The 25539-nt window shown below is 41.6% G+C and overlaps 1 protein-coding gene across 5 annotated transcripts in view; it reads left to right on the forward strand.

The window, feature by feature from the left end:
- The window catches only part of LOC124404083 (protein bric-a-brac 1-like), a 168803-nt gene that overhangs the window by 7771 nt on the left and 135493 nt on the right, over positions 1–25539 (forward strand). For 2 of the 5 annotated variants that reach the window (XM_046877933.1, XM_046877935.1), the window contains exons 1-2: positions 16656–16909; positions 16958–18133. In XM_046877933.1, coding sequence (XP_046733889.1) covers positions 16982–18133 — 1152 coding nt within the window. In that variant the 5' untranslated portion in view covers positions 16656–16909; positions 16958–16981. Of the gene's footprint in view, positions 1–6758; positions 6885–10369; positions 10373–16636; positions 16910–16957; positions 18134–25539 lie in introns of those variants that run through there. The other 3 variants (XM_046877934.1, XM_046877932.1, XM_046877931.1) reach the window with 3 other exon arrangements.

Genomic DNA, 25539 nt, shown 5'->3' on the forward strand with positions numbered 1-25539 from the left:
CGAAAACAACCAACCAACCAACCAACCAACCTGCACCCCCTTCTAGCCGATAGTGACCCACTATACACGCACGTCAATTCGCATAACCCGCCTATAATCACCGGAGATGTGTGTCCGCCTGCGTACCCAACACCCTACACCCTACACCCTACACCCTACACCCTACGCAGGTGGGTCACGGCCCGCGCCACACGAGTATGTTTGCGATTGATTTGTCCGCCCTCTTCGTTTCCCTCCCCCTAGCTTTCCCAACCGAATCGTGCATTTGAAAATTTTCCCCCATTGCCGAACGAATTATCAGCCTCAACCCTCTCGGTCAACGTTTTTGTTATTCGCGAAACGTGGGGGGTGCCACCCACGAATTTTTGCGTCGATAGTATATTTATATGCGTCATTGTGCGTGCGTTTGTATGTGTGTGTGTGTGTGTGTGTGTGTGTGCACATGTACCGTATATCTACTTGTGACGCGAACTCTCCTCCACGCTCCGAGCTCTTTTTTGCTAATGCTGCTGGATGCTACTTGGTTCGTCAGCATTGTGCCTCTCTAGTACTAAATGTATTGCATACCTATGTAACAATTTATATACGGTGTGCAAAAGATGCAATTCGAGGCAATGGCTGGTATGTACAGGTTAGAATGGTCCTTAATAGAGTTGTTTCTGAAGTTATAAAAAAAAAAAAAAAAATTGTATATTTTCCATTATTTTCGGTATATTCGTCAACGTATTAAATAAAATTTCAAAGAACAACGAAAAGTTTTTCCCCCAACTTATTTATTTCCACAAGATGCTTCGATCACAAAGCGGGGACTATCTTAAAATTAAAGTTGATGTAGAGAGTTAAAATTTTCGGCAAATAATAATTTTTATTTTTTTTCTTATCAATTTGAAAGCATTCAAGCCCATGGGAGCATAAAAATTCGAAAACAACCCTATTAAGGACCACCCTAGTACAGATATATATATATATATATAATAACACAACATAACAAAGCAGAAATACAACCAAGCGGGAACGAAAAAGAGAAAGAGAGTGAGAGAGACGAAGAACGAGGCAGAGTGGTTTGTGAATTATTTCACGTATAATATGGTTAAAAATTACAAAGTTTAATATTAAATAATTCATTTTAATACTAGCTTTCCTCCTCGGTGTGCGCGCGCGTTCGTTCTGTTCTGTTTGCCTGCTTCCCGCGCCCAGGGGGCGGTCATAAATTCGTAAAGTTAATAAATATCTAATGGATGCTGCTTTGTAGCTGCTCGACCGTATACCTATATATCTATTATATATATTTTATACATATATATATACATATACATATACATATTTATACACGCGCATGTATGCGTACATGTATAGTGTACGTAATAGTATAGGCTTTACTTTGCAATGCACGGCAGAGGATGAGGTGTAGGTGGAGGTTGAGAAGGAAGAGGAAGACGAGGAGGAGGAAGAGGGGGAAGGAGGGGAGGCTTGGCAACCAACTTATACCAGTATACGTGTAGGTATACCTATACCTATTCTCTCTTGGCCGTTCGATTTCCTGAAAATTTAACGAATGATATTTTAGTTAGACGCGCCTTGCGTCCTACAACCTCCCCTACACCAGCATGCTTGGATAATAATTTTCCAACCATAGATATTTTCATTCTTGATATATACGTATGTCGACGACGTAGGTAAGGAAGACCATTCTGTGTAACTAATGATGTAAATAATAATATAAGCAAATCAAGTTAACTAATTTGCTGCAACATCTCGAATCGTAGGTATGTGAAGATATTAACGTAGGAAGATTTCAATAATTTAATCGTACGAAGAAGTCGAAGAATAAACGTTTAATTAGTTGTACACAAAATAAATAAATTGGTATTTGATAAGGATTTTTTCATGTAATTTAAATGGTAATTCGTATTTCCATCGCGTGTTGGGTAACTATAAAATGATGAAACAAATATCGCTTGTGAAACATCATATTTTTCAAATCGAAACTGAAATAATACGGTTTTCACGGTGCAGTCGAAAACACTTTACGATATGAGAGTGACTAGACCAAAAAAACAGAAGACGAAGGCAAAACTCGTGGTTTTTATTATAGTCTTGTGCAGCAGAACTGGAATCGTGGCTAAACCAGCCGGACCACAAACAATAATTAAATCGAGTTAGTCGGGGCGGGGAGGAGAGTAGAGGAGAGAAGAGAAGAGAAGAGAAGAGAAGAGAAGAGAAGAGAAGAGAAGAGAGTAGGTGCAAGCCTGTGCTCCGCGATCCATAAAAATGTCGGAGGTTTTGAGCGACGGGCGGAAGCCGGTAGATGGACAAGGCCAATTGTTTATATTACCCCAACTAACAATGGAAACTTCAACTAATATCACGTAGGTAGGATAGGTAATGTCGCTTATACATATTACATATTACATATACCTACATCCATATATCCTAGTTTATACCTCTATGCTATACCTATACTATATCGACACACGCGAGCGCACAGAGAAACACTCATAGGTAGATATATTATTGCGCATGTGTTACATATTATAATATACATATATTGTGGGGATACGTATATTTAAGGATACGGTTATATATATATATACACATGTGTGAGGTATAATATGCGAGAAACGGGCATCACTATACACATAACGCTATGCTACCGCTTGCACTGTAGTACCTACATGACGGTGCTGTACAACAGCAAGCCTGCGTTATTTTCAAGAATTCAAGCGTATCGTTTGATATGCTAATGTCGGTATTTTTTCATTTCCGCTCGCCTGATCTCGCGGTGCTGCTACTGCTACTGCTGCTGCTGCTGATGTATGTCTATGCACAATTGGCTGCCACGACAGAGAACCAGAGAGCTTTATAGAGGCGGAGAAAGAGAGAGAGAGAGAGAGAGAGAGGCTGAAGAGGGGTAGGGGGCAAAACAGAGTGCAAAGGTCCGATAGGTGTAGGATGTACCTGCACACAGCACAGCATGGCACCCACGTTGCGGTATACGCTAATCATTATCTCTCGACTACCACACTACAATAATCCAACCACTGTTTCCATATCATTGACTTCCAGGCGCGCGCGGGGAAAATTAATGCAGGGGTTGCTCGTTGGCTCTGCACGGATATCTGATCCTCCTTACTTCATCACGATCATTCCTGATTGTGAAAACTTTTCCAAGTCAAGTCGAGTCGTCAGACCAACAAGGTTCGGCGAACAAGGGAGAGTCTTCACGTGACTCGTTTTTTTTGGGGGAACAAAAATGGCGATTGGCATAGTATAAAACCTACAAACAAATCTACCCTTGTCTCTCCATTCTTCATATATACTAACCTTGGTCTACAATGTCGATGTGACACGAGTTCATCGCGATTTCCATGAGTGGCCAGCTCTGGCGAATCAGCATCCGGTGGAAGCATATTCATATGTTGTATCGTTCGAAAATTGGTAGCGATTTTAGTTGGAAACCGTAGCGTTGGGTCCCGTCCACGCTGCTCGGTGGTGATTCGGTAGTAAACGCGTTACGCTGACGATGAGCATAATTCGGTACCCTGGACGTGAGCACCCATCTGTAACTGTGCACGTTGGATGGTGTCTGTACATGTATGTATACATGGGGATGGGATATCATACGCGTGTCTCTCTGTAATCGGTAGGGTATAATGTCTCCGTATGGATGTATTATACATATACACGCGCAGGTTATGGTCCTGGACAGGCATATAATATGCGGTCGTATCATGCCGGCTACTGTATATACATGTAGTGTAGTAGGTACGCCTACCTACCTCTACACCCTTCAAACATCAGCCCGAGCTAACGACGTTTTCCACTCCCGTTATCAAATATTCCCAAATCATTCGACAGGATTGTGCATTTTGATTCGATACTAGATTACTTGCTGCGTTGTCGAGCGTCGCTTGGATCTGTATGACCATCCCTGTACCCAACAATCAATCTCTCCATGAACCAAAACTCAAATTCTAACCGAGCATCGCTAAGCGTGTAGTCATTTCTTTGCATGCACGACTGTTAGACTGGATAGTCGTTGAAGATCGTTAATTGTTGTTCGAAGTCGAATTGAAGTGAAACTTCATCCAGGCTCTGAGTAGTTTCAACCGTCACCATGAAAAAGTGGGATCGGGAATGGAAGTTCCGAATTCAAAAGTTCGATTTCCGTACTTCAAGTTTTGCCATCAGATAGGCGCTTTCGGAAGTTTCCAAATTCGGAATTTCAACCCCGTCTCGAAGAACCAACCCAAAGAGTGCGTCTCACTTTTGCTCGGTTGGTGTCATCGCACACCAACGAATTTCTGTCTCGTTTTCCGATCCTAGGTTATGCATGGGTCAGGTTAAAACTACTCTCCATCAGCATCAGCATCAGGATCAGCGCTTTATACACACTAGAGTGCTAGTGAAAGAGGGAAAGTGTGAGTATCGTCCTGTGGGTGGCGGTATATATATATACCTACCTACCTACCTACCTACCTACCTAGGCGGGGTCCAGTTTGGTTTAAATTCTCTTCTGTCACCGCAAACATGCATAATGCAGCCGAGCCGCGCGTGTAAACTCAGCTCCATGCACATGCAGCAACAGCAGTAGCATCAGCACCGCGGTGTCGACCGCTAAATACAAAAATCCCCAACCACCTGTACGCGCGTCGGGAACGACGTGTGTTTCCCCAAGTTAATTACGGCATAATTGCGGTCGACATTTTGCCGTTTCGCGGCCAAATGCCATTTCTCTTCGTGGCCTATTCTACCCGCTTTCTATCCCCATGTGACAAATTCTTTCAATCTTTTACGCGATCTCGTTAAACCGCAGTGCGAATTCCAACCGCAATCATCGCCAATGAATTTCTGAAAAAGCTTATCGAAATTCATGATCTATTTCAATTCCTTTTTTTTTCTTCGTATTCTCTTCTTGCTATCGGAGATAATTCCAGTGGCTAGGGTATCAGAGTATCGTTCAGTTATCATGGTGTTCAGTAAAAAATGCGTAAAACGCTCAAGAAGATTAAAAATATAATATTTCCAGAACGCAAGAAAAATTTTAGTATACTTTCCATGACTTTTAAAGGACAAGCAAAATTCAAGGACATTTTTAAGGCCACTGAACACCATGGTTATATCTCTCTTTCAAAGATGTATGGATAGGTCTGGATTTTGTAATTCAGGTTTTCAGGATTCCTTCTTCTAATCTCTTCGCATATGACATCCTATCAGCCACTTTCACCGGTACAAGTAATTCTCTAGAATGTCTAGCTTCAATTACATAAAATTCCCTGACATTTCCCTGGTCCTCCATACGAAAATAGACATTTTCCAGGATTCATTTCAAATTAACGTTACTAACAGACTCACCTCTTCCATGCAAACTAGTTCAAAATTAGACATCAGATGTCTCCATCGTAGGTTAAAACAGCCCAGTTTTTCTTTAAGTTCAATTTTGCTTCAACTCAATTACTAAATATATATACATATCAATAAATACTCCGATTTTAAGAAACCAACGTAAGATTAGGATCAACCGTTCTTTCGAAACATGAACGACAGAAACTTCGATCTGATAGTATCGACTGTTATTAGTACTTGTTTACATTTTTCATAAATTTTACAAAGTGCTCGACATCGATTTATCAATTTTGACCCCCCCCCCCCCCCCCCCCCCCCAGAAAAAAACATACTTTTTCCTCACTTATATCCTTTTCACACCGACTCCCCCTCCCCCTCAATAGGAGGTCTCACGGAAATAAATTTTCTACGTTTCAAAGAATCGTATAAAATAAAAGAAAGTTCCAGGACACATGACCGAATTCCCTGACATTTCCCGCTTTTTTTCCCCATGTCGCGTCGCGTGCAAATTCCCTCTGGCAATTCCGGGTGTGTTTTCCAGACATTCCTAAATTAGTCGCAGGACAACACTCGTGCACCATGGGAGGATGATAGGCATGGGCATCGACATTCGATTCCTCGGGGCCGAACGCCTGCGCAACGACGCCCTTCGAATAATGCATTAATATATACATATCGGTATGTAGAACACAATTAAGTAAATGAGCACAGGTTGTGTGTGCGATATAGATAGGCCCTATTATGCGTATTGATCTCTGCTTCTGCTGCTGCTGCTGCTGCTGCTGCTGCTGCTGCTGCTGCTGCGCGACTCTGGTTAGGTACAACGTGTGCCTGCCTGCCCTGCCTATTCCACCACACCACCACCTTCTCTATTGCTCCGGATCCTACGACGCCCGGTCACTCACCACCACCACCACCATGCATGCACCCTCGTGTGCCGGCGAACTCTCGACCATCGCCTATAGACCATCGTGCATTGTTCTACTACTATGTCTAGCTATCCTCCTATTCCCTCCTAGTTTTGCTGCCTAATGTGTTCATGTTATACTCTGCGACCGAGGTGTGTATCGAGCGTTTTGATCCAGAGTGAATGGTCTGTGAATAGCAGAGGAGAAATGATGGGGGAATGGATACTGGTGTGAGAAGGAGGGGGAATTTTTTGCCTATTTGTTGGTGGTATTTCTTTTTTCACTAATTTTATACCTGTTGCACGTACTAAATGCGGAACGATTAATTACACTACATTATATTGAAGGCTAATAGTTAAACTATGAGGAGAATTATGTAGGAATAAGAAAGATTATTGAAATTGATGCAAAATATTCTAGGTTGTCAGCTCTGGTTAACTATGTTAATTCGTTAACGAAGTGAAAAATGCGGTAGAGTTTACGAATCGTTCGATTTTGTTACAGATTCGAGAGGCTTGAGGTCGTTACATCGATCGAAACCATTGAAGATGAGACGGGTAACGTGGCTGAGGCGAGATCCGCAACGAAAAAATCGCTGAGGATATTGAAACAGGACTTTTCGTAATGCCGGTAAGTAGTTCGTGCAGATGTCTGATATTTATATGCATATATTATCAGTATAACGAATCACGCATGATATATGTAATAGAGATTACACGACGACTAAGGTATGTACCTTAATTTCCAACACTACGCGGATGATCGTCGTGTTGTTCCAGTTTACTGGACGATTGGAATGACATAATGAGAGTAGCTTGAGGAGAGAGAAGGATAAAAGTTGGAGAGAATCGGGCAAGGCGACGAGCACCGTCACGTACCTTGTATTATTAATATAAACTTGGCGTGTCTAACGTAATAATTCATCCAAGGAGTCCCTCCGTGAAGCCTAGACGCCTAGTCCGAGGACCATTCTCTACTATACACACCATTTAAATAGTTATGACCTAGTCGTCCGAATGACTGAGCGATTTCATCACCGCGCATTGCGGACATATTATACATATATATTATATGGTTACTCACCGATTTATACACACAACGCTGCTTCCTTAATTTCTACACATTAAATTCGCCCCGCCATTTTCGTGAATTGACTTTATTATTTACCCACCTACGTACGCCAGCTTCTCTTCCTCCATTTTTTGATGCAGTTGTTATGCCTGAAAATCTGCAGCTTGTCTACAGTTTTAAGGTGCTTATAAAGACCAAAGGCGTTGTACACCTCGAAAACGCGGGGATGCAAAACTCCTATACCGCTCAAGCGATCAGAGTGAAACTTGGGCAATTAATGCCTTATTTTGGCAAAAAGTGGAGCGTCTTTTTACTTTCTCAAAATTTGGGGAAAAATTTTACAGATTGTTTACCACCCATTGAAATTGGCCAAATTTTCACACTTGCACTGAATGGAACGAACTATCCGGTATGATGCCACTCGGCGATGCGATGATGAAACACACATTTTGAGCCCAGTCCCATGAGATTTGATGGTGAAATGACGAAATGGCAGCTGATCTGGTTTTCGATTATGAAGAACACCAAATCTCATTTTGGCGACATTTGTTACCGACATTACGCGCATGCCGGTAATGTATGCGTCTAATGTCGGTAAAAAATTACCGGCAGGCGTGAAAGATCGGTAACAAGTGTCGCCAAAGAGAGGTTTTGGTGTTCTTCATAATCGAAAACCAGTTCAGCTGCCATTTCGTCATTTCACCATCAAATCTCATGGGACTGGGCTCAAAATGTGTGTTTAATCACCGCCGAGTGGCATCATACCGGATAGTTCGGTCCATTCAGTGCAACTGTGAAAATTTGGCCAATTTCTGTGGGTGGTAACCAATCTGTAAATTTTTTTTCCAAATTTTGAAAAAGTAAAAAGACGCTCCACTTTTAGCCAAAATAAGGCATTAATTGCCCAAGTTTCACTCTGATCGCTTGAGCGGTATAGGAGTTTTGCATCCCCGCGTTTTCGAGGTGTACAACGCGTCTTTATAAGCACCTTAAGTGACATTGAAGAATCTCAGCATAGCTATGGTTATATCGATTATATCAGTATTGAACGTTTATTCAAAAGTTTTGTCAATTTTTCTATCATTTATTACCGAAATTTTTTAAGAACAGTCATTCTTACGTTAGAATTATAATGATGGTTATTTAGAAATTTGTCGTTATTAAACTTTGAAAGAGAATAGGCAATGGATTTTTAATTGAGAAGTTGACAATCTGTTTGAGTAGGTACACGAATTTAGGTTGAGGTATGTTAGTAGGTATCCTTGTCAATTACCACAGACACATTGTTAAGGAATTTTCATGCATGGTGTGGGACGCACAAGTCGAGCTGCTGCTTCTTTGTGCCTAAGACTCGTACCCTCAAATTTCCACATCGTTATGTACCTACAATTGCATGCGAGGATTTCTCGTGGAAATGATCCAAAGGCAGGTGGCAGGTGATCCAAATGTCTGTGACAGTATAAGCAGGTGGTATATAGGACTGAAGTCGGTTTCATTTCGTTGCTTCGCTATACATCATCATCATCATCATCATCATCATCATCATCACGTAATGTAATGTAGGAAATGATTCTCGACCTTCTTGATGTGTAGTGATGTTGTTTTATTTCCAGTGTCGTAGATCAATCGAGAACTAGAGTCTCATGTTCACGAAAAGGTGTAAATATTGTTGGTCATATAGGAATTCACTGAATCTTAATGAATAGATCAAACTAATACGTCGGTAATAGGCGATAGTTGGATCATCATGGGTGCCGCCACTATAATGATGATGTCGTTGAACCGTCGCCAGGGCTTTTGGTTGTTAGTTTTAGTCTACATTGAGTTTACCTTGATCCTTTCCTTGACGATCCTTGAGTTTCTCCTTGATCCTTTTCTTTCTCTATACGGTCACGTTTTTGAATGCAGTGACGTTTTTCGAGGTTGCCCAGAGAAACTTGACGATTTTTACAACGTTTTAAACATGTTACCGAAGGACCCAGATTAGCTATGTGAACAGCGGAAGCTTTTTCATCTCGATAAGGATGCCTCGAAGTAAATTTAAGTCATTTGGTAGTCGGATCCATAATGATCAACGTATAACTTGACTCTCTTTTACGATTGTAGTTAACGAACCTGACTTTTTATTTTCCCATACGCATGATTGATTTGTGAATTACTGTGTTAAGATTCGGTTATTTCAACCCTCATTTCACGTATGCTTATAAATGTAAAACAGTGTCCACTGGTCCTGGACATCCTTGAGATACTGGAAAAGGAAGCCCCCTCCAAAGTGTCTAAACGTAAAAACGAGACTCTAGTTCTTGATTGACCAAATCGACACCTGCAAAGCAAAAAAAAAATTAAAAAAAGAAAACATCCCTAAACGGACATAATCACAGTCAGTCAATACGTATAAATTGGGGAAAATAGGCCTCAGGGGGTCGCGGTTATGCGACGGAATTTAATCATAAGCATTGCACCAAGTGAACCATGTCTCTGATAGTAATGACCAGCCTCGGGGCGGCGTCTGGAGGGAGTCGAGGGTGTGCAGGCTTCTCTCTACTACAAGGGTGGTGTAGTTTCGGGGCTGGGGGAATATTGGCCAACTAATTACCTAATCAGTCATTATCTAACACAGACTTGCGGTAGGTGGGTTGGTGGGTGGGTGCCCAGTATCACGGGGGGTGGATGGATGGGGGAGGGGGGGGGGGGGGGGGGCGTTGCGCGCCCAGAGGCCACCTCTGCAGCTCTCTCATTGTGCGGCAGATGATAGCGAGCGAACCGCCGCGATATTCCGCACCGGAATCACGTCCCACGAACCTAGCGCAGAGCTCGGCACAACCTGCCTGCTGCCCACTACATTACTGATCGGCTATGTCGAGTAGCGTAATGCATTTTCTTCACCCATCGCCGAGGGACTCGTTGCGTGTGTACCGTGCTTCGCACGCCCTGGACTACCAACGTGCATGGATATCGCTTTCCCTCCGCGTAACGTACCGTCCTCTATCCGTATTTCATTCCGACGTCCTCTTCCCTGTGATTCCTACTGGTGTATGTGTGAGTGTGTGTGTGTGTGTACATTGATGTGTCGTCGAAAATTCTGGTTGTGTATACCCATCATGGTGGTCGTTGAATCGTTTTTTTTTTTTGGGAATTTCAATGTTGGATGGTCGACGGATTACTGAGGGTTAAAGTATCAGCTTGACTTACAGTTATATGATCTGATCAAAAAAGCAGAAGAAACTTTTCTCCACACTCGCTTGGCAGTTTAATTCATAAAAATCAGGTGTAGGTATAAATCGAAAATTCTATCAGCTAGGGATTGACGGATACTAAAAGGTTTCTTTCTTGATAGAGCTAAAGTTAGCGACGTTGACGTAACACGAAATATATAGGCGCCGGAGAATCACCATTTTGAAAGTTTTCATAATGACTAATTTCGAACTTGAGTTAAGTTTTCAAAATATGAATACGTTCTTCTTTATTTTGATTTACCAAAACGTTGATCACTACTACAATACCAAACGTTATCAACTTCAGCCTCATCTTTCTTGCCGATTTTTTCGAACACCCTAGGGATTGTCGTTTGGATTTTTGACTCGCGACCAACGCGTTCTTCCCTACTTCTTTCCGATGCTCTGCATCGTTATCATCTTGTTTGACACCAAGGCCGATTGGTTGGTTGGTTGGTTGGTTGGTTCGCGGTTTTATTGCTTGAAGCGTGTTTCCGCCGCAGTAGTGACTGTGTGCAGAGACACGAGGGTCGGCATTGAGGTGCGATAGCTCTACACTATCCTCTCGGTTCGACTGGGGTGGTTGGTTTCGAATCTATCGGACAAAACCACGCTAGAACGCCCAGCTCTGATTACAGTTAGTGTACAGTCTGGTGGTGGTAACGATGATCGGCCATCCAGGGTGCTCGGCTATTAACACGGACCCAAAATCAATCACGATCATGATAATAGTAATAATCATACTAACCACAACAACAACAACATTATAATAATACCAATAACGGGAAGAATATGATATTTGTTTTTTTTTATACTTTTTATTGCAAGCTTTTTGTTATCGGTTTTCGGTCATTTTATCATTGAATGTTTGACAGTCAGTTGTCAGTTGTCATATCTAACTCGATGAGACACTGATCACTTTAACGTATACACTATAAAACAATCCAATCCTTTAAATCCAGCACGTGATGCAATCCAATGATGCTGGTTAATTTAATTATATATAGACAGACTGCACAGATTGACGACTTCGTCCTTGCTTCGTTATCGGCATATCTATAATACACGATGTGTATAATGCGTGTGTATACCTATATGTATAACATAGATTACAGTAAGTAAGTAAGTAAGTAAGTAAGTAAGTAGGTGTACGTAGCTGCACTCGTTCTTTTCTATGATTGACGCAATTCTTTCATTATTCACTTAACACGTTATGTCATGTTGCGTTATGTTATGTTATGTTATGTTATTTCGTGGTCTACAAATATTCGTTCGTTCGTTTTCTCGTTACGTTGCAAGAAATTGTGAGAAAATATTTCGCGGATGAATCAGTGTTCGATGAATGAATAGTTTATTATATATAAAGATGTTTAAATTTAAAGAATTAACTCTCTTTTTTTTTGCTCATACATCTCATTGATCCGACAACTCAATTCGTGGTGATGATGACGTCTTCATAGCTCGTTTTCTTGCACTGATATTATCATCCATCCATCCATGCATGCATGCATGTGGGGGTCGCAGGCTTGTGTCGGTGATTATATTAAATTTTGTTCGTATGCTGTACCCACGCGATCTCTCCCTCTCTCTCTCTCTCTCTCTCTCTCTCTCCCTCTCTCTCAGCTTAGCGAGACGACGGGACCTGCAGCAGCACTTCCGGTATGACGCGACGTCGTTCCCTTTGGCTACTCTCAACTTGCTCAGCACGCGCCTCGTTGTTCCTTTACTGCATTATATAGTTACACAGCTATAACTCGAGAGAGTCGCTTTATTGTCGGAAAATCCGGGGAATTTTGAATTCAATTGGTTTTCTTTTATTTTTTTTATCCAAGTTCAATCACGAAATTTCATTGATTCAAGAATTTCTTCTTCTAACTTCTATGGAATTAATCCGAAAAACAGTGTAAACGATAATTGATGTAGGATTTTTTTTATCTTCTTTTTTTAACGGAGATTTTCTGCTGGAACATGACGGTACAATACAGCCAGCTTCACGTCCTACAGGGATGTGAGGTATTAACTGTTTGCAATCAAAGAATATTAGGTTCCATAAAATTTACGATCGCAGTTCTGTGTTATAGGTTTAACCTAGCTTTGCTAGCTTCGAATGACGTTGTAATCGCGTCGAATGCGGATTCAAGATTAAGAAAGAAAGAGGCTTTTCTATTTTTCTATAAGACTGCAGTCTATGGAAATGGCCTTGGATTAGAAAAAAAAAAAAATTAATAAATTCATAAATAAAAATCTAAAGAGGACTCGCCGTTTTTTTTTACATTATTTTTGTCTGCCATGAGATGATTTTTAGCTGCCTTTTCCGATTAATTGTAACCTCAGAAAGTCGAAAGAAACATTTCTCCTTAGAAAAAAAAAATGACATTGAAACGGCAATTTTTTTTTTTTTTTTCTTCATTAAAATAATCCGAAAACTTATCATTCAGTCTTTACTAAATTATTTTACGCCGTTGGTAGAACTGATTCCTTCGGAAGAACTCAAATATGTGTAAAATAATTTGACGAAATTTAACGGTTTTATGATTATTCATTGATTAATTTGTTTTCAATTTTTGAAACTTCAACAAAGTAACCTTGAAATTAACTCTGTCTTAAACTATTTCAGATGTCCTTGCAAAACTGAACGTTCTTCTTTCCGACTCCTCCACTCCTCCAAACAAGGTGAGGGTTATAGGCTAACGTGTTACTTCTCAAGGGCCGATAAGCAGCGGGCTGTTTCATCGTGGTATGAATTTTTTAATAACAAACTTTTATCGCGCTAGTTCGACGTATAACCTGGCGCCTCGAGTCTTTTGAAGTGCAATGCAACCCCAGAAACTCCATCGAAATCGAGAAATCCCTAAAAATTCTGCATCACGTTGTTACGAATTATGCTATCGTATGCTCAGAAGATCTTGTATAATTAATTCTGCTGCAATGTATGACGAAGGATTGTTGCTGGATTTTATTCCGGTCATACTTCCTTTCCTTCTTTATTTCTTTCCCTTTTCTTTTTTTCTCAACTTTTGCACAACTGGCGAGATGATGCTCGATTCTCTTAGTCCGGTTGTCTATCTATACTCACACCTCCACCCACGTCTAAACTTAACGCAAACCAAGTGATATATGGGCGATCGTTATTATTATACATTCTTGACGTTTTTTCCCGCGAATTTACAGACTGCAAATCACTCGTGAAAAACAACATCGTTCTTCTTCTTCTTCTTATTCTCTTTATTTCTTCGACTTTGTTCGTTATACCTACACGCGACCCTTTACTGTATACCTATACATACATACTCACATCCGTTACCAACGACGATTCTGCTGCTGAACTCCTTCTTCGTTGCAGAATAACAAATACATAACTTATAAGCTCGAGCAGCCGTATTGTTTGTACTCGTGTACTTGCTTCTATACGATTCGCGATTATAGGCAGTACAGAGCTTTGTTTCGTACATACATATATACATATATATATATATATATATATATATATATATATACATATATAACATGTATATTTACATTTACGCACACCTATAATAGGTTATATTATACTTATATATATATATATATATATATATATATATATATATATATACCTCGGCTTGTGTTTTACAGCTCAAGAATTTAAGTGCAACGACGTTTTCTTGTTTATTCTCGTTATACATACAATACCTATATATTCCCGCTTTATGACCGCTGGCCTTTAATGACTAGCCGAGCTACGTTATACCCACTACCAACCACCTTTATTATACTACAAGTTTCCATTACTTTCTTCATTTCCTTCGTTTCATGCAACGTCGCGCGGTGGTAGCAACAAATTCCTCCTTCTTATGCGACTCGATATTTTCATTTTACAGTTTATGAATTGCTTTTTTCTATTTTTGTTTTTCAATGATTCACTTGCATAAAATTTAACCTTAATTTAATCTTGATCTTGAGATATTAAATGTAAGAAAATTACCTAAGACGTTAACTTAATACAACCGTTAGGTCAGGTCAGGCTTAATTACAAATATGTTTTAAAGAAAGTCTTTAAGTACGTACGATTCCTCGGGCAATCGACTTAATTTGCTTTTCGTTTATTCGAGGTGGTGATTCCTTCAATGAATCTGGCTCCGTAGTCAGCAGCTTCTAATTTCACTAATCCTGTCTCGTTAGAATTAATTAATCCATACCTACAAGGGGTGTTTCAATCTAAGGATCATGGTGTCAATGTAATTCTAAATGATTTCGTAATATACGAAATCACAGTGAAATCAGTAATCATTGGTAGCGCGTGAGAAATCTCTTTTTATTTTGATATTGAGAAATCATGAGATATTATTTAATCAAAGTAAAATTTATTTGCCTGATAATCTATTGTAATATTGTGTAATATTGTAATCATAAGAAATCATAGAAAATTATTGAAATCGTGAAATATTAACTTTGTCTAAATGATATTATTTGTCAATTAATCTCTCGCAATAAATCGTCGATTTTCGTATTTCTAAACATTCGCGTTCATTTTCGTCGAACGATCGAAAATCAGTCCCGATATCTTTGGTCCAAACCGTTCATTTTGAAATGTAAATATTGACTAAAACTGCCTTTATTTGAGCGAGAAAACACTTTTTCGAACGATTTTCACATGTTTCTGACATGTTTCAAAAATTAACTTATTATTGGTTTATTTTCTTTTTATTTTCAAAATTTTCCGACCCTTTCTCTCAACGTGAGAATAATTCGAAAAATTTTGCCCCCATTTCACATACTGCACAATTATTAATTCAACGGTCTTTAACGGCCAATAGCATCTTTCCCATAAAAAAAAAAAAAGTCACTTTTCTCAACCGTTCCAGATATTTCTCAAACAAAAAATTTTCGACAAATTATACCCAATAAAAATAGCCAGAATAAAAGACAAATGATATTATTAAGTGAAAACTTTCTTTAGAGTGCTTTACTACATTTGTCAAATTATTTCAGAACTTTCAGATTAAAATCGAAAAATATATATAAAAAAACAAAACAAAAACTGTTTCACCTTTGTGTAGATGATGATGCTGCTAAAATGGCAGCTAAAGTGTTAATATAACGATATGTATATATATATATATATATATCTATCACGAGAAAATGGCAATGGCAAAAAAAAAAAAAAAAAAAAAGAAAAAAAATCAAAATCGTACGACACCACGGTGTTAAAAAAAGAAAAAAAAAGGAACAAAAAATAAGAATGCGAATGGATTAAAAAAACGCGTATCGCTATAGTTAAAAACCTCGTTCGTTCACGTTTTCCGATCGCGGCGAACAACGTCCGTGAATGCAGCATAAGCAGCAGCAAGCAGCATCAACGCCGGCGAGAGGCCGTCAGGGGCGGTCTTTGGGAGGCGGGGCTTTGCCCTCCGTCCCTCCGCGGCAGCCTCCCTCTTTGCTCCCCCCCTCCAATGCCCCCCCCCCCCCCGTTGATCCCCCTGAGAGAGCGATGCGCGGGGTGGAGGGGGGGGCGCACAGCCGCGCATCCACGCGCCCGCGAACCACGAGCGCCGCGCGCTTTTTACTCCCGGCTCAGTCGCGGCGCGCTCGTCAAACGGAGAGGACCGTATCACTCGGTCTATCGATCGTTAGTTATTAACCTCCGCCAGAGTCTCCCGCCTGCAATAATCGCGGTTTATTAAACTTTTGCAGTCAGAGTTTGTACGCAAAAAACTGGGAGGAGGACGAGAATCGAGATTACGTTGATATTTCACTCCCCCCCACCCCCAGGATATTATTATATAGTTAAAGCGAAGTGTCGGGGGTAGAGAGACTCGTGGTTATCCGAAATCGCGAACGTTTTAATCGTCGTTTATATTATATGCATGTATATATATATCGCGTTCGGTTTCGGGCAAATTTTCTTGTATTCATATAAGAACGATATACTTTTTGGACGGTATTAATATTCACCTTGGCGAAATAGTCGTGATTGTGATTATTTTAAGTGAGGTAGTTGGAAAATTTTTTTCAAACACGGAAAATATGTCGGGACGGTGAATTTTTAATTGAACTGTGAAAAATTTATAAGAGTGATAGAATTGTTGACGTTTGATAAATTGCCGAAAGACTGGGTGATGTTACGTCGTTACAGTGTTGAACGGACTGTTCGCGGCTTGGGGTGTTAACAAGGGGGGGATATTCGGGGGTTAAACGGAATCGTCGTTCCCTACAGACGTGATTAAACCGTGTTGCAGATGGGCGAGTCACCACCGCCGGCTTCGTCGTTGAATCGGAGGTGAGAGAGAGGAGACGAGGTCGAGTATCCTGAAACACAGCTGCTGCACCGGAGAACGGTCAGAGTGCAACGAACGGGGATCCAGGAGCGCCTCGGCCGAGGGGCGAGAACGTCATCGTCATCGTCATCGTCATCGTCAACATCGTCAACATCGTCATCGTCATCCTGAAATCGGTTGTAAGATGACGCAGCAGAGCGGCGCGGGGTCGCCGCAGCAATTCTGCCTTCGCTGGAACAATTATCAAACAAACTTGACGAACGTGTTCGATCAGCTGCTACAGAGCGAGAGTTTCGTCGACGTTACACTCGCTTGTGACGGGCACTCGGTCAAGGCTCACAAGATGGTGCTCTCGGCGTGCAGTCCGTACTTCCAGGCACTCTTCTTCGACAACCCTTGCCAGCATCCCATCGTCATAATGAAGGACATTAAATGGCCGGAGCTGAAAGCAGCCGTCGAATTCATGTACAAGGGGGAGATAAACGTCTCTCAGGAGCAGATCGGCCCCCTCTTGAAGGTCGCCGAGAGCCTCAAGATACGCGGATTAGCCGACGTTAATAACGAACAAGAACTCACCACGTCGAGGCCGTCCAATGCTCAGGACGAACACTCGGCCGTTTCGTCCGGCCCAACGGCCGCTGGGGGTGCAAACTCGTCTTCGACGTCGGTTCCTTTACTTCCCGCTCCGGCTAGGAAAAAACGACGTCGAGTTTCGGCCGGAGAACGTTCGCCGGTGAACGGAAACAGCCCGGTCAGGGAGGGTGACGAACACCTTCAGCACACCGACCACCAGCACCATCATCTTGGAATCGCGGTTGCTGCTGCGGCTGCGGCCGCGGCAGCGGCGGCCGCGGCGGCGGGGGGCGACGGCCAGAATTCCGGATCCGGTCTTCATCCCTCGGCACCAAGGTCCCTCGGCTCGCCGACAGCACCGAGCATCTCCGTAACACCCCAGATCAGCCTCCACGATCTTCCGGCTTCCCTCGCCCTACCACCGACCGCTAATTTGCCCCTACCGACCAGCCAGGCATCCCATCCTGTTGTCGCCCATCACGTGTCGGCTCACGTTACTTCCGGGTCCCATCCCCCCCTCAATGCTCAGATCGGATCTCAGCAGCTTTCGGTTCATCATCATCATCACCATCATCAGCAGCAGCAACAACAGCAACAGCAACAGCAACAGCAGCAGCAGCAACAGCAGCAGCAACAGCAACAACAGCAGCAACAGCATCAACAACAACAACATCATCAACAAACTGGACAGAACTCAGCTCCTGGTGCCGATGACCTCGAGATCAAACCTGGGATTGCCGAGATGATACGCGAGGAGGAAAGAGTGAGTTTTTAAAACTATGTTTTGTTTTCTTTGATATATACATTATTTTCACCCGATTTTGCATTCAACGGCGTCTATGTATGTATACGATAAGAAGTCGATCACTTCTCTTTGGGGTCAAAACTCTGGGGCCCTGACTGGAATCGATTTGGTATTCATGATGTCGAGAGACTCTCCATCGGACCTTGACTTGGACGACCAATCGGCCGATCGTTTACAGGTCACGTGATTCACGTTAGATCTAGAATATTCCTGTAACCTCTTGTCACGATCATATCGCGGGGATTCCAAATCGCGGAAATCTCTCTTTAAGTTTCCTTGGATTGAAAAGATCCGCGACTGGTATGATGAAGTGAATATTCACTCTTCATATCAATAATCATATTCTTAATTTCACTGTGATTCCAGTGAATTATTCACTTTATTGAAGTGAAATCGTTTACTGATTTTTCCCGTCATTCTAGAATCCAATTAACAGAAATCTTTCCGAAACTTTTCTACGTATAATCCAGTTGCACACTTTTTATAACCTCTGTCGGTTTTTGTTCAAAGTAAAAATGTAAAATGAATCGGGAGGAGAAATTACACCGTGCGACGATAAATCTTTGCTTGTATATCCTGTGTGCTGCAGCAGGTAAGCGAGATTTGTCAATTTTTCCCGATTGCAACAGGAGTCACGAAACTCAACCCGACATACTCTATATGCATATATCTATACTCCACCAATATGCGAGATACCGTTTCGTTTGCTCGCATATTTCCTTCATCCCCGCGGTTTTTACGTTTGAATTAGCTTTTTTTTTTTCTTCTCACCCCGGTAGGATCACAGATTACAACGTCCACTGCAACCGTATAACTTACGAATGTTCCATCCTCTCCTATACTTTATGCAAACGGTTGTACGTCTGAACGATAAAAGAAAAAAAGAAAACAAAGAGAAAAACAAGTGCAGGATCGATGTGTTACGGTGACATTTTGAAATTTGTTACAAATACTGGGGGAGAAGAAAAGAGAGAGAGAGAGAGAGAGAAAAAAAAAAAAAAACAATTGTCGTGAAACGTGGAGAAGATAGGAAATTATTTCGAAGTCACTACCGTTTATTGAAATATTTTTACGAGTTTTACGATGGTATTTAATTAAGAAGGAAATAAAGGGCTAAAAAATTAACCACCCCTAATGTTAGATTATTGAATATTATGGATAATACGCATCTGCGTGTGCGGTTTTGTTCGAAGGACGACGACGACGAAGGCTCTCGAGTCTTAAAATACAAAAGCCGAGAACGTCTACTACGTACGAAGTGTAACGTGCACACGGTGTATGTTTTAAATATTTAGAAAATTGCCCTTCTAAGAAACTCTGTAATAGCAATACTTAGAATAATCGACGGGTGCGCGCCGAGCGCGTCCACCACTCCCTACAGTCGTCTTTACGACCAGCTTAAGTAGGCTCGACGCCGTCTCTTTCGGGTTTTGCCCTCCCGGCCGCAAACCGCGACTCCTGATGAACCTGCGAGAAGAATTCAAGGCTCCTCCGGAGTCTCGAATTTTAGATGTAAATGGAATCAAAAATCTAACTTACTTACTTACTTACTTACTTACTTACTTACTTCCATTAATTTCTCTAATATCTCATCATTTTTTTCACTCACTGATGGTATTATTATTCACGGTGTCGTCGTCTGGCTTTTGGATGTAACAGATATACGATTTCTCACTTCAACCGAGATCCGCATCCGGTTTGTAATTTTCAAAATTTAAGGGAAATACCCGAATCTATGCACGATCCGTCGTTTCGACGATTTTCCAACTTCATACACGCGATTCTCACAGGATTGGTGGACCTCCATCCCCGCTTAGTTTCTCCTTTTTTTCTGTTTTCCCTTTTGGGGGGGGGGGGGGGGGGGGGGGGAGCATGAATGTCAAATAAATTTCATTTCGTTAGCAGCCGACGCCGCCGTCGTGGCCCCCCCCCTCCGCTATTCCCATCTCCTCACTCCGTCGGTTTTGCAAAAAGCGGTAGGAAGTGATGAAAGGTGAACTCGACTGCTGGGTCGGGGGTGGGATGGGAGGAACGGTGGAACGGACCGACCGACCGACCGATAGAAATTGAATCATACAGTATTCAATTACGCGTAGCGGAATAAAAGGGCCGCGCGCTTGTTCTCATGGAATGTCTTTACCCCCGTATAAAGGCGACACGGCAACCAAAACCTGCTTGATATTCAAAATATATATTTATAATAATATCGAAACGATTTCAGCCTTGTCTTACGTGAATCCGTGTATTTTTTTTTTTTTTTTTTTTGATCTAAACTTGTTTTTGTTATCGTTTTTTTTTTTTTTTTATTTCTCTATTCTTGTTATTGATCATTCACTTTATGTTTCGAACTTTTCGAAGTCGTTGTCACACTTCTGTTTGTATTTATACCTTACAAGACCTGCTGCACTACCCTTATATTATTGGGGAAAATTTGTCGACTCGTGTATCCTGCAACATCGATCACGTTATGGGCAATGTGCTGTACTGTACTGCTCTGCTCTGCCCTGCCCAGCCAATTTATTTTATCTCTCGCACGACGGTCGACCCTTTCCGAATTAATAACGTTATTAAGTAACTCCTGTGGCTCGATCCCTTTATCCGTTTATCCCTCGATATGGTTTACTATTACACGATGCAGGCGTGTTATCAATATCGTAGAACGGAGGAAAAGAGGACGACGTTTTCATCGACCCTTTTCAAATTATTCACCTTTTTTCAATGTTCATATGTTTGATACGTATAGTTGTTCTAAAGTACGAAAAAATTAATTTTCTCAATTTGTATCGTAAATTTATGACTTTTGAAAAATGAAAGGGTCGATCATTGGATCTAACGCGTTTCAATAAGTCATGAACTTACACTTGAATTACGTATATAACCTTATTTCGAAGAAAGAAAAACATTTTTTAATCCTTTTTATCCGAGAGTATCAATTTTTGCTGGATGGATGCGGGCGGGAGGTAAAATGTAAAGATATAGTCTAGGTATCGGTAATACCGTGATTAGAATATTAATATCTCGTGATGAACGTGTAGAGTCTATTACCAAGCATCGATAACGGATAACTAACCTATTATCATGCCGCGTGGTGTGAAGTGCGCTGCTTGTCTCCCTCCTTCTATGCCACACGTGCATTCGACAATAAACCTCGATAGTTATTGGCGGACCGATAACAGGTGTATTGTAGATTCGGTCTAGCGTTATAGTAACAGCGTTGCTAGCTCTACTCTTTGCCAGCCAGGATGCTGCGTTTCACTGTATCTTTCGATCATCCTTGCTGCTAGGTTCTTATCGACAAGGTTGAAGTTCATTCGATCCTTGGGATTGTCTGAAATTCAGCCAGTAAATTGTAACGAGTAGAAAAAAAGGAAAACATGTTTAATACTTAGAAAAGTCAACTACTTCAAAGTCGTTCTAAAATTGTTCAACAACCAGTTTTCCCATCATGCATGTCTCGTCATTGTCATCAGTACGAAGAAACATTTCGATCCTTTAATCGTCATCCATCGTCAATCCATTCTCAACGGTGAACAACGATCAAGATTTGCTCTCCATTTTTGCAACTTGTCATCTCAAACCAACCCATCGACGGCATGGATTATGAAATTAAAATCTGCAGCTCGGGTGCCGAATTTAAGGTGCCTATAAAGACCCGTTGTACACCTCGAAAACGCGGGGATGCAAAACTCCTATACCGCTCAAGCGATCAGAGTGAAACTTGGGCAGTTAATGCCTTATTTTGGCTAAAAGTGGAGCGTCTTTTTACTTTTTCAAAATTTGGAAAAAAATTTTACAGATTGGTTACCACCCACAGAAATTGGCCAAATTTTCACAGTTGCACTGAATGGACCGAACTATCCGGTATGATGCCACTCGGCGGTGATTAAACACACATTTTGAGCCCAGTCCCATGAGATTTGATGGTGAAATGACGAAATGCCGCAGCTGAACTGGTTTTCGATTATGAAGTACACCGAAGTCTCATTTTGGCGACATTTGTTACCGACATTACGTGCATGCCGGTAATGTATGCGTTTAATGTCGGTAAGAAATTACTGACAAATGTCACCAAAATGAGATTTCGGTATTCTTTGTAATCGAAAACCAGATCAGTCGCCATTTCGTCATTTCACTATCAAATCTCATGGGACTGGGCTCAAAATGTGTGTTTTATCACCGCCGAGTGGCATCATACCGGATAGTTCGATCCATTCCGCGCAACTATGAAAATATGGCCAATTTCTGTGGGTGGTAACCAAATCTGTAAATTTTTTTTCCAAATTTAAAAAAAGTAAAAACTCGCTCCACTTTTTGCCAAAATAAGGCATTAACTGCCCAAGTTTCACTCTGATCGCTTCAGCGGTGTAGGAGTTTTGCATCCCCGCGTTTTCGAGGTGTACAACGGGTCTTTATAAGCACTTTAATAAGGTTCAAGTTAGCGGATCCAAGGAGTTGTCGTAATCTCGGTGGTAAATCTGGTAGGTATTCGAGACTCCCGATAACTGGGGTCGTTCCACAATCTACATCCTCGTCCATATCCCTTGCAACCGTGTGACGTAGATCTGTTATATCTACGTACGTGTAGTAACGTGTTATAATGTAAGAATTACGGTGCGAGACGCTGCGGGAGGATCGTTATTTTTGGAACTGTATTAACGTACCTACTCCTCGACCTCTTTCCTTCCTTCCTTCTTCAACGTGCGATGCATGAGGTTCCTTGTCCTCTCGCACAGAGGCAACCATGCAGGACTTGGAATTATATATCACCTATACATATACATATTGTAACGAACTAATGGTTAGAGAACGTTAGAGAATAAATAATTTGGCGAATTGAAAGACGACGAAAAATGTTTGAATGCCAATGCGTGTTTATAGTTTAAAGTCGTAAAGAGGACTGTTTTTACAATAACAATAATGCTCGTTCACGCGGCAACCTTATCCGTTTTATGACACGATACGAGAGTTCTTAATTACATGTCTTTTATCTATGATGATTTATATTAGATCATTGAAAATGGGGATGGAAAACGGGTGATTTCACCCTTTGTAACAACGTCTACGTATATTAATATGTTATAGACATATACCTACGTATACATACTCACCTCAAAAGTAATTCTTTTTATTCATGTTTTTGTAGAGCTTTGCGAAGTGCACAGGAGTTACTTTTTTAACGCGATTTTAATACAGCGATTCTCTCTTCCTCTCCCGCCCCTCGTTTCTTCGTCTTGATTTTTTTTTTTTTTTTGCTTTTGCCTTTGCGCCTTATATTCACTTAAATTCTTTTCTGTCATTTTTTCCTTTTTGCTCTTTCATTTTAGTTTCAATCTTTTACTCGATCCTCATATTATATACAATTATACATGCCTGCATCAGGCGTGACTGTTCTTCGTTAATTGCTGTTATCATTTTTCTTCATTCCTTCCTCCTTCCACTCTCTTCGCTTGTAATTCATTTACTTTTATTTTTTCAACTCTTTTTTTTTATCTTCCGTCTCTCCGACTCGTCCTCCCGACGCTTCTGCTTCTGCTTCTGCTATCGCAGCGCATCGTTCTGTATTATTTTCATTTTATCATCAGCAATCTTGGCTAATGCAATTTGCCTCGGCTTCGCTCTCCTCTCCTCTCCTCTCCTCTCCTCTCCTCTTTGCTCTGCACTTCTCCTCGCATCGCGACTCGAACAACGGTGGTGTTGCGACCATCGCCAGGGATCTTCTCTCCCCGTATTGCACAGGCATCCACCCCCACCCCCACCCCCACCCCCATCCACCCTTCTGCCGTTTTACTTTATATTTGAATATTTTAGCACGTTATAAAGCGTACCGCGCACCGCGGTGAGTCCAGACCATGGGTTTTTGGCTCTCGAGGGGTGGTGGTGAAGAAGAAAGAGAAGGAGACGGGGAGAAAAAGAAGGACCGCGAGTATATGAGAACGACGCGAATCTATATATATAAAATATTACGTTTTCAGGTCCAAAAAGAATATTTTAGCAGGCTGGACAGGCGAAAGGCTTTTCCGCCCGCAGCGAGGCTTTTGGGTTTTTCCTTTTAATTTTTCATTGTTTGGCAGGGTGGGGGAGGGGGGCGGTTTCCACGCGCTGAGCTTTTAAACGGCCCAGCCACGATATGCAGAGGCGACTAGGCGTGCGGCCAAAACGATCGTTGATTGGCGCCGCGCGGATATTCCGACGGTGTGGATGTGGATATATGCAAAACGCGCGGACCAATTGGGGAAAAACGTGACGAAAATAGGAAAGCAGACTTTGCTGCTGATATGCCGCGCTATATTGCATGCTTCCTGCGGAGCCACACGCGAGTTTTTCCGCATGATCACGCCTCTACTGCATCTATATGTATCCCTTTTTCAGTGCTTTTCAATCGCAATCCTGCGCTTTGATGCACGATTTTTGGTGGGGGGATTGCCACGTGCCATCTTTTACCTTTTCTTCGCCTCTTTATGTGTTAACTTTACCGGGAGAGGAAAGAAGGAAAGAAAGAACAAAGATAAAAGAAACTAAAGAATAGGAAAGAAAAGATGAGGGAGCGATGTATTATACACGTGTGTATATACATATAACTCACGTTATTACCCTGATCATGAAAAACGCCGCTGCAGGCTACGCGATAAGACCGGCTGCTGATCGTTAGCCGAGACCATTGGTCACGCGACCAAAGAACTCTGCGAGATTCCCCGCTGACAAATATGAGTCAGCTCATCGATATTGTCGTATGTAACTACTGCTAGCAGTATGATGGTGGCGGTACGTGGTTCCGTAGATGTATATAAGTAGTTGTTGCGGTGGTGGTATTCAAGATGATTGAGGACCGCACGAGTTACAACCTCGTCGTCGACGTCGCGGCGTCCGTCGTCGTCATGAACGAGACAGACGTCATCGCGGCACATGAAACGTGCGATTGGTTTCATACAACGCTTATGTTATGCTGCTGGTTTACAACTTGAGAGACTGATTGGCGGTGTTAAGTCATCGACTATCCTTCTTGGAGTACGTTTCTGCAGTGTAATGTGTGTCTTGTAAAGACTTGTGTTGAAGACAGTGGTAGCGACGATGGTAGAATGACTGAATCGTCTGTCTTTCAAGTTTCGATGCTAATTAGACGCGGTATTTAGCAGCCATTCAAGTTCATTAAGTCTATCGATTATTACACACATGGAATTTAGTTTACCTCCACCACCACCACCAACCCTCCTAGAACGATGTGCTCTTTAAACTACTCTGTCATCTTATTGTCGGATCATCTTCTCAGGGGTTCGAAGAACACGGTGATTGAACATTGTTGATAGCTTCAATTCAAGATCAAGAGGTATCGATCATGTAGTTCGAATTTATGGAAAATTTGTTGG

Source organism: Diprion similis, chromosome 3 (genome assembly GCF_021155765.1).
Source record: "Diprion similis isolate iyDipSimi1 chromosome 3, iyDipSimi1.1, whole genome shotgun sequence".
NCBI lineage: Eukaryota > Metazoa > Arthropoda > Insecta > Hymenoptera > Diprionidae > Diprion > Diprion similis.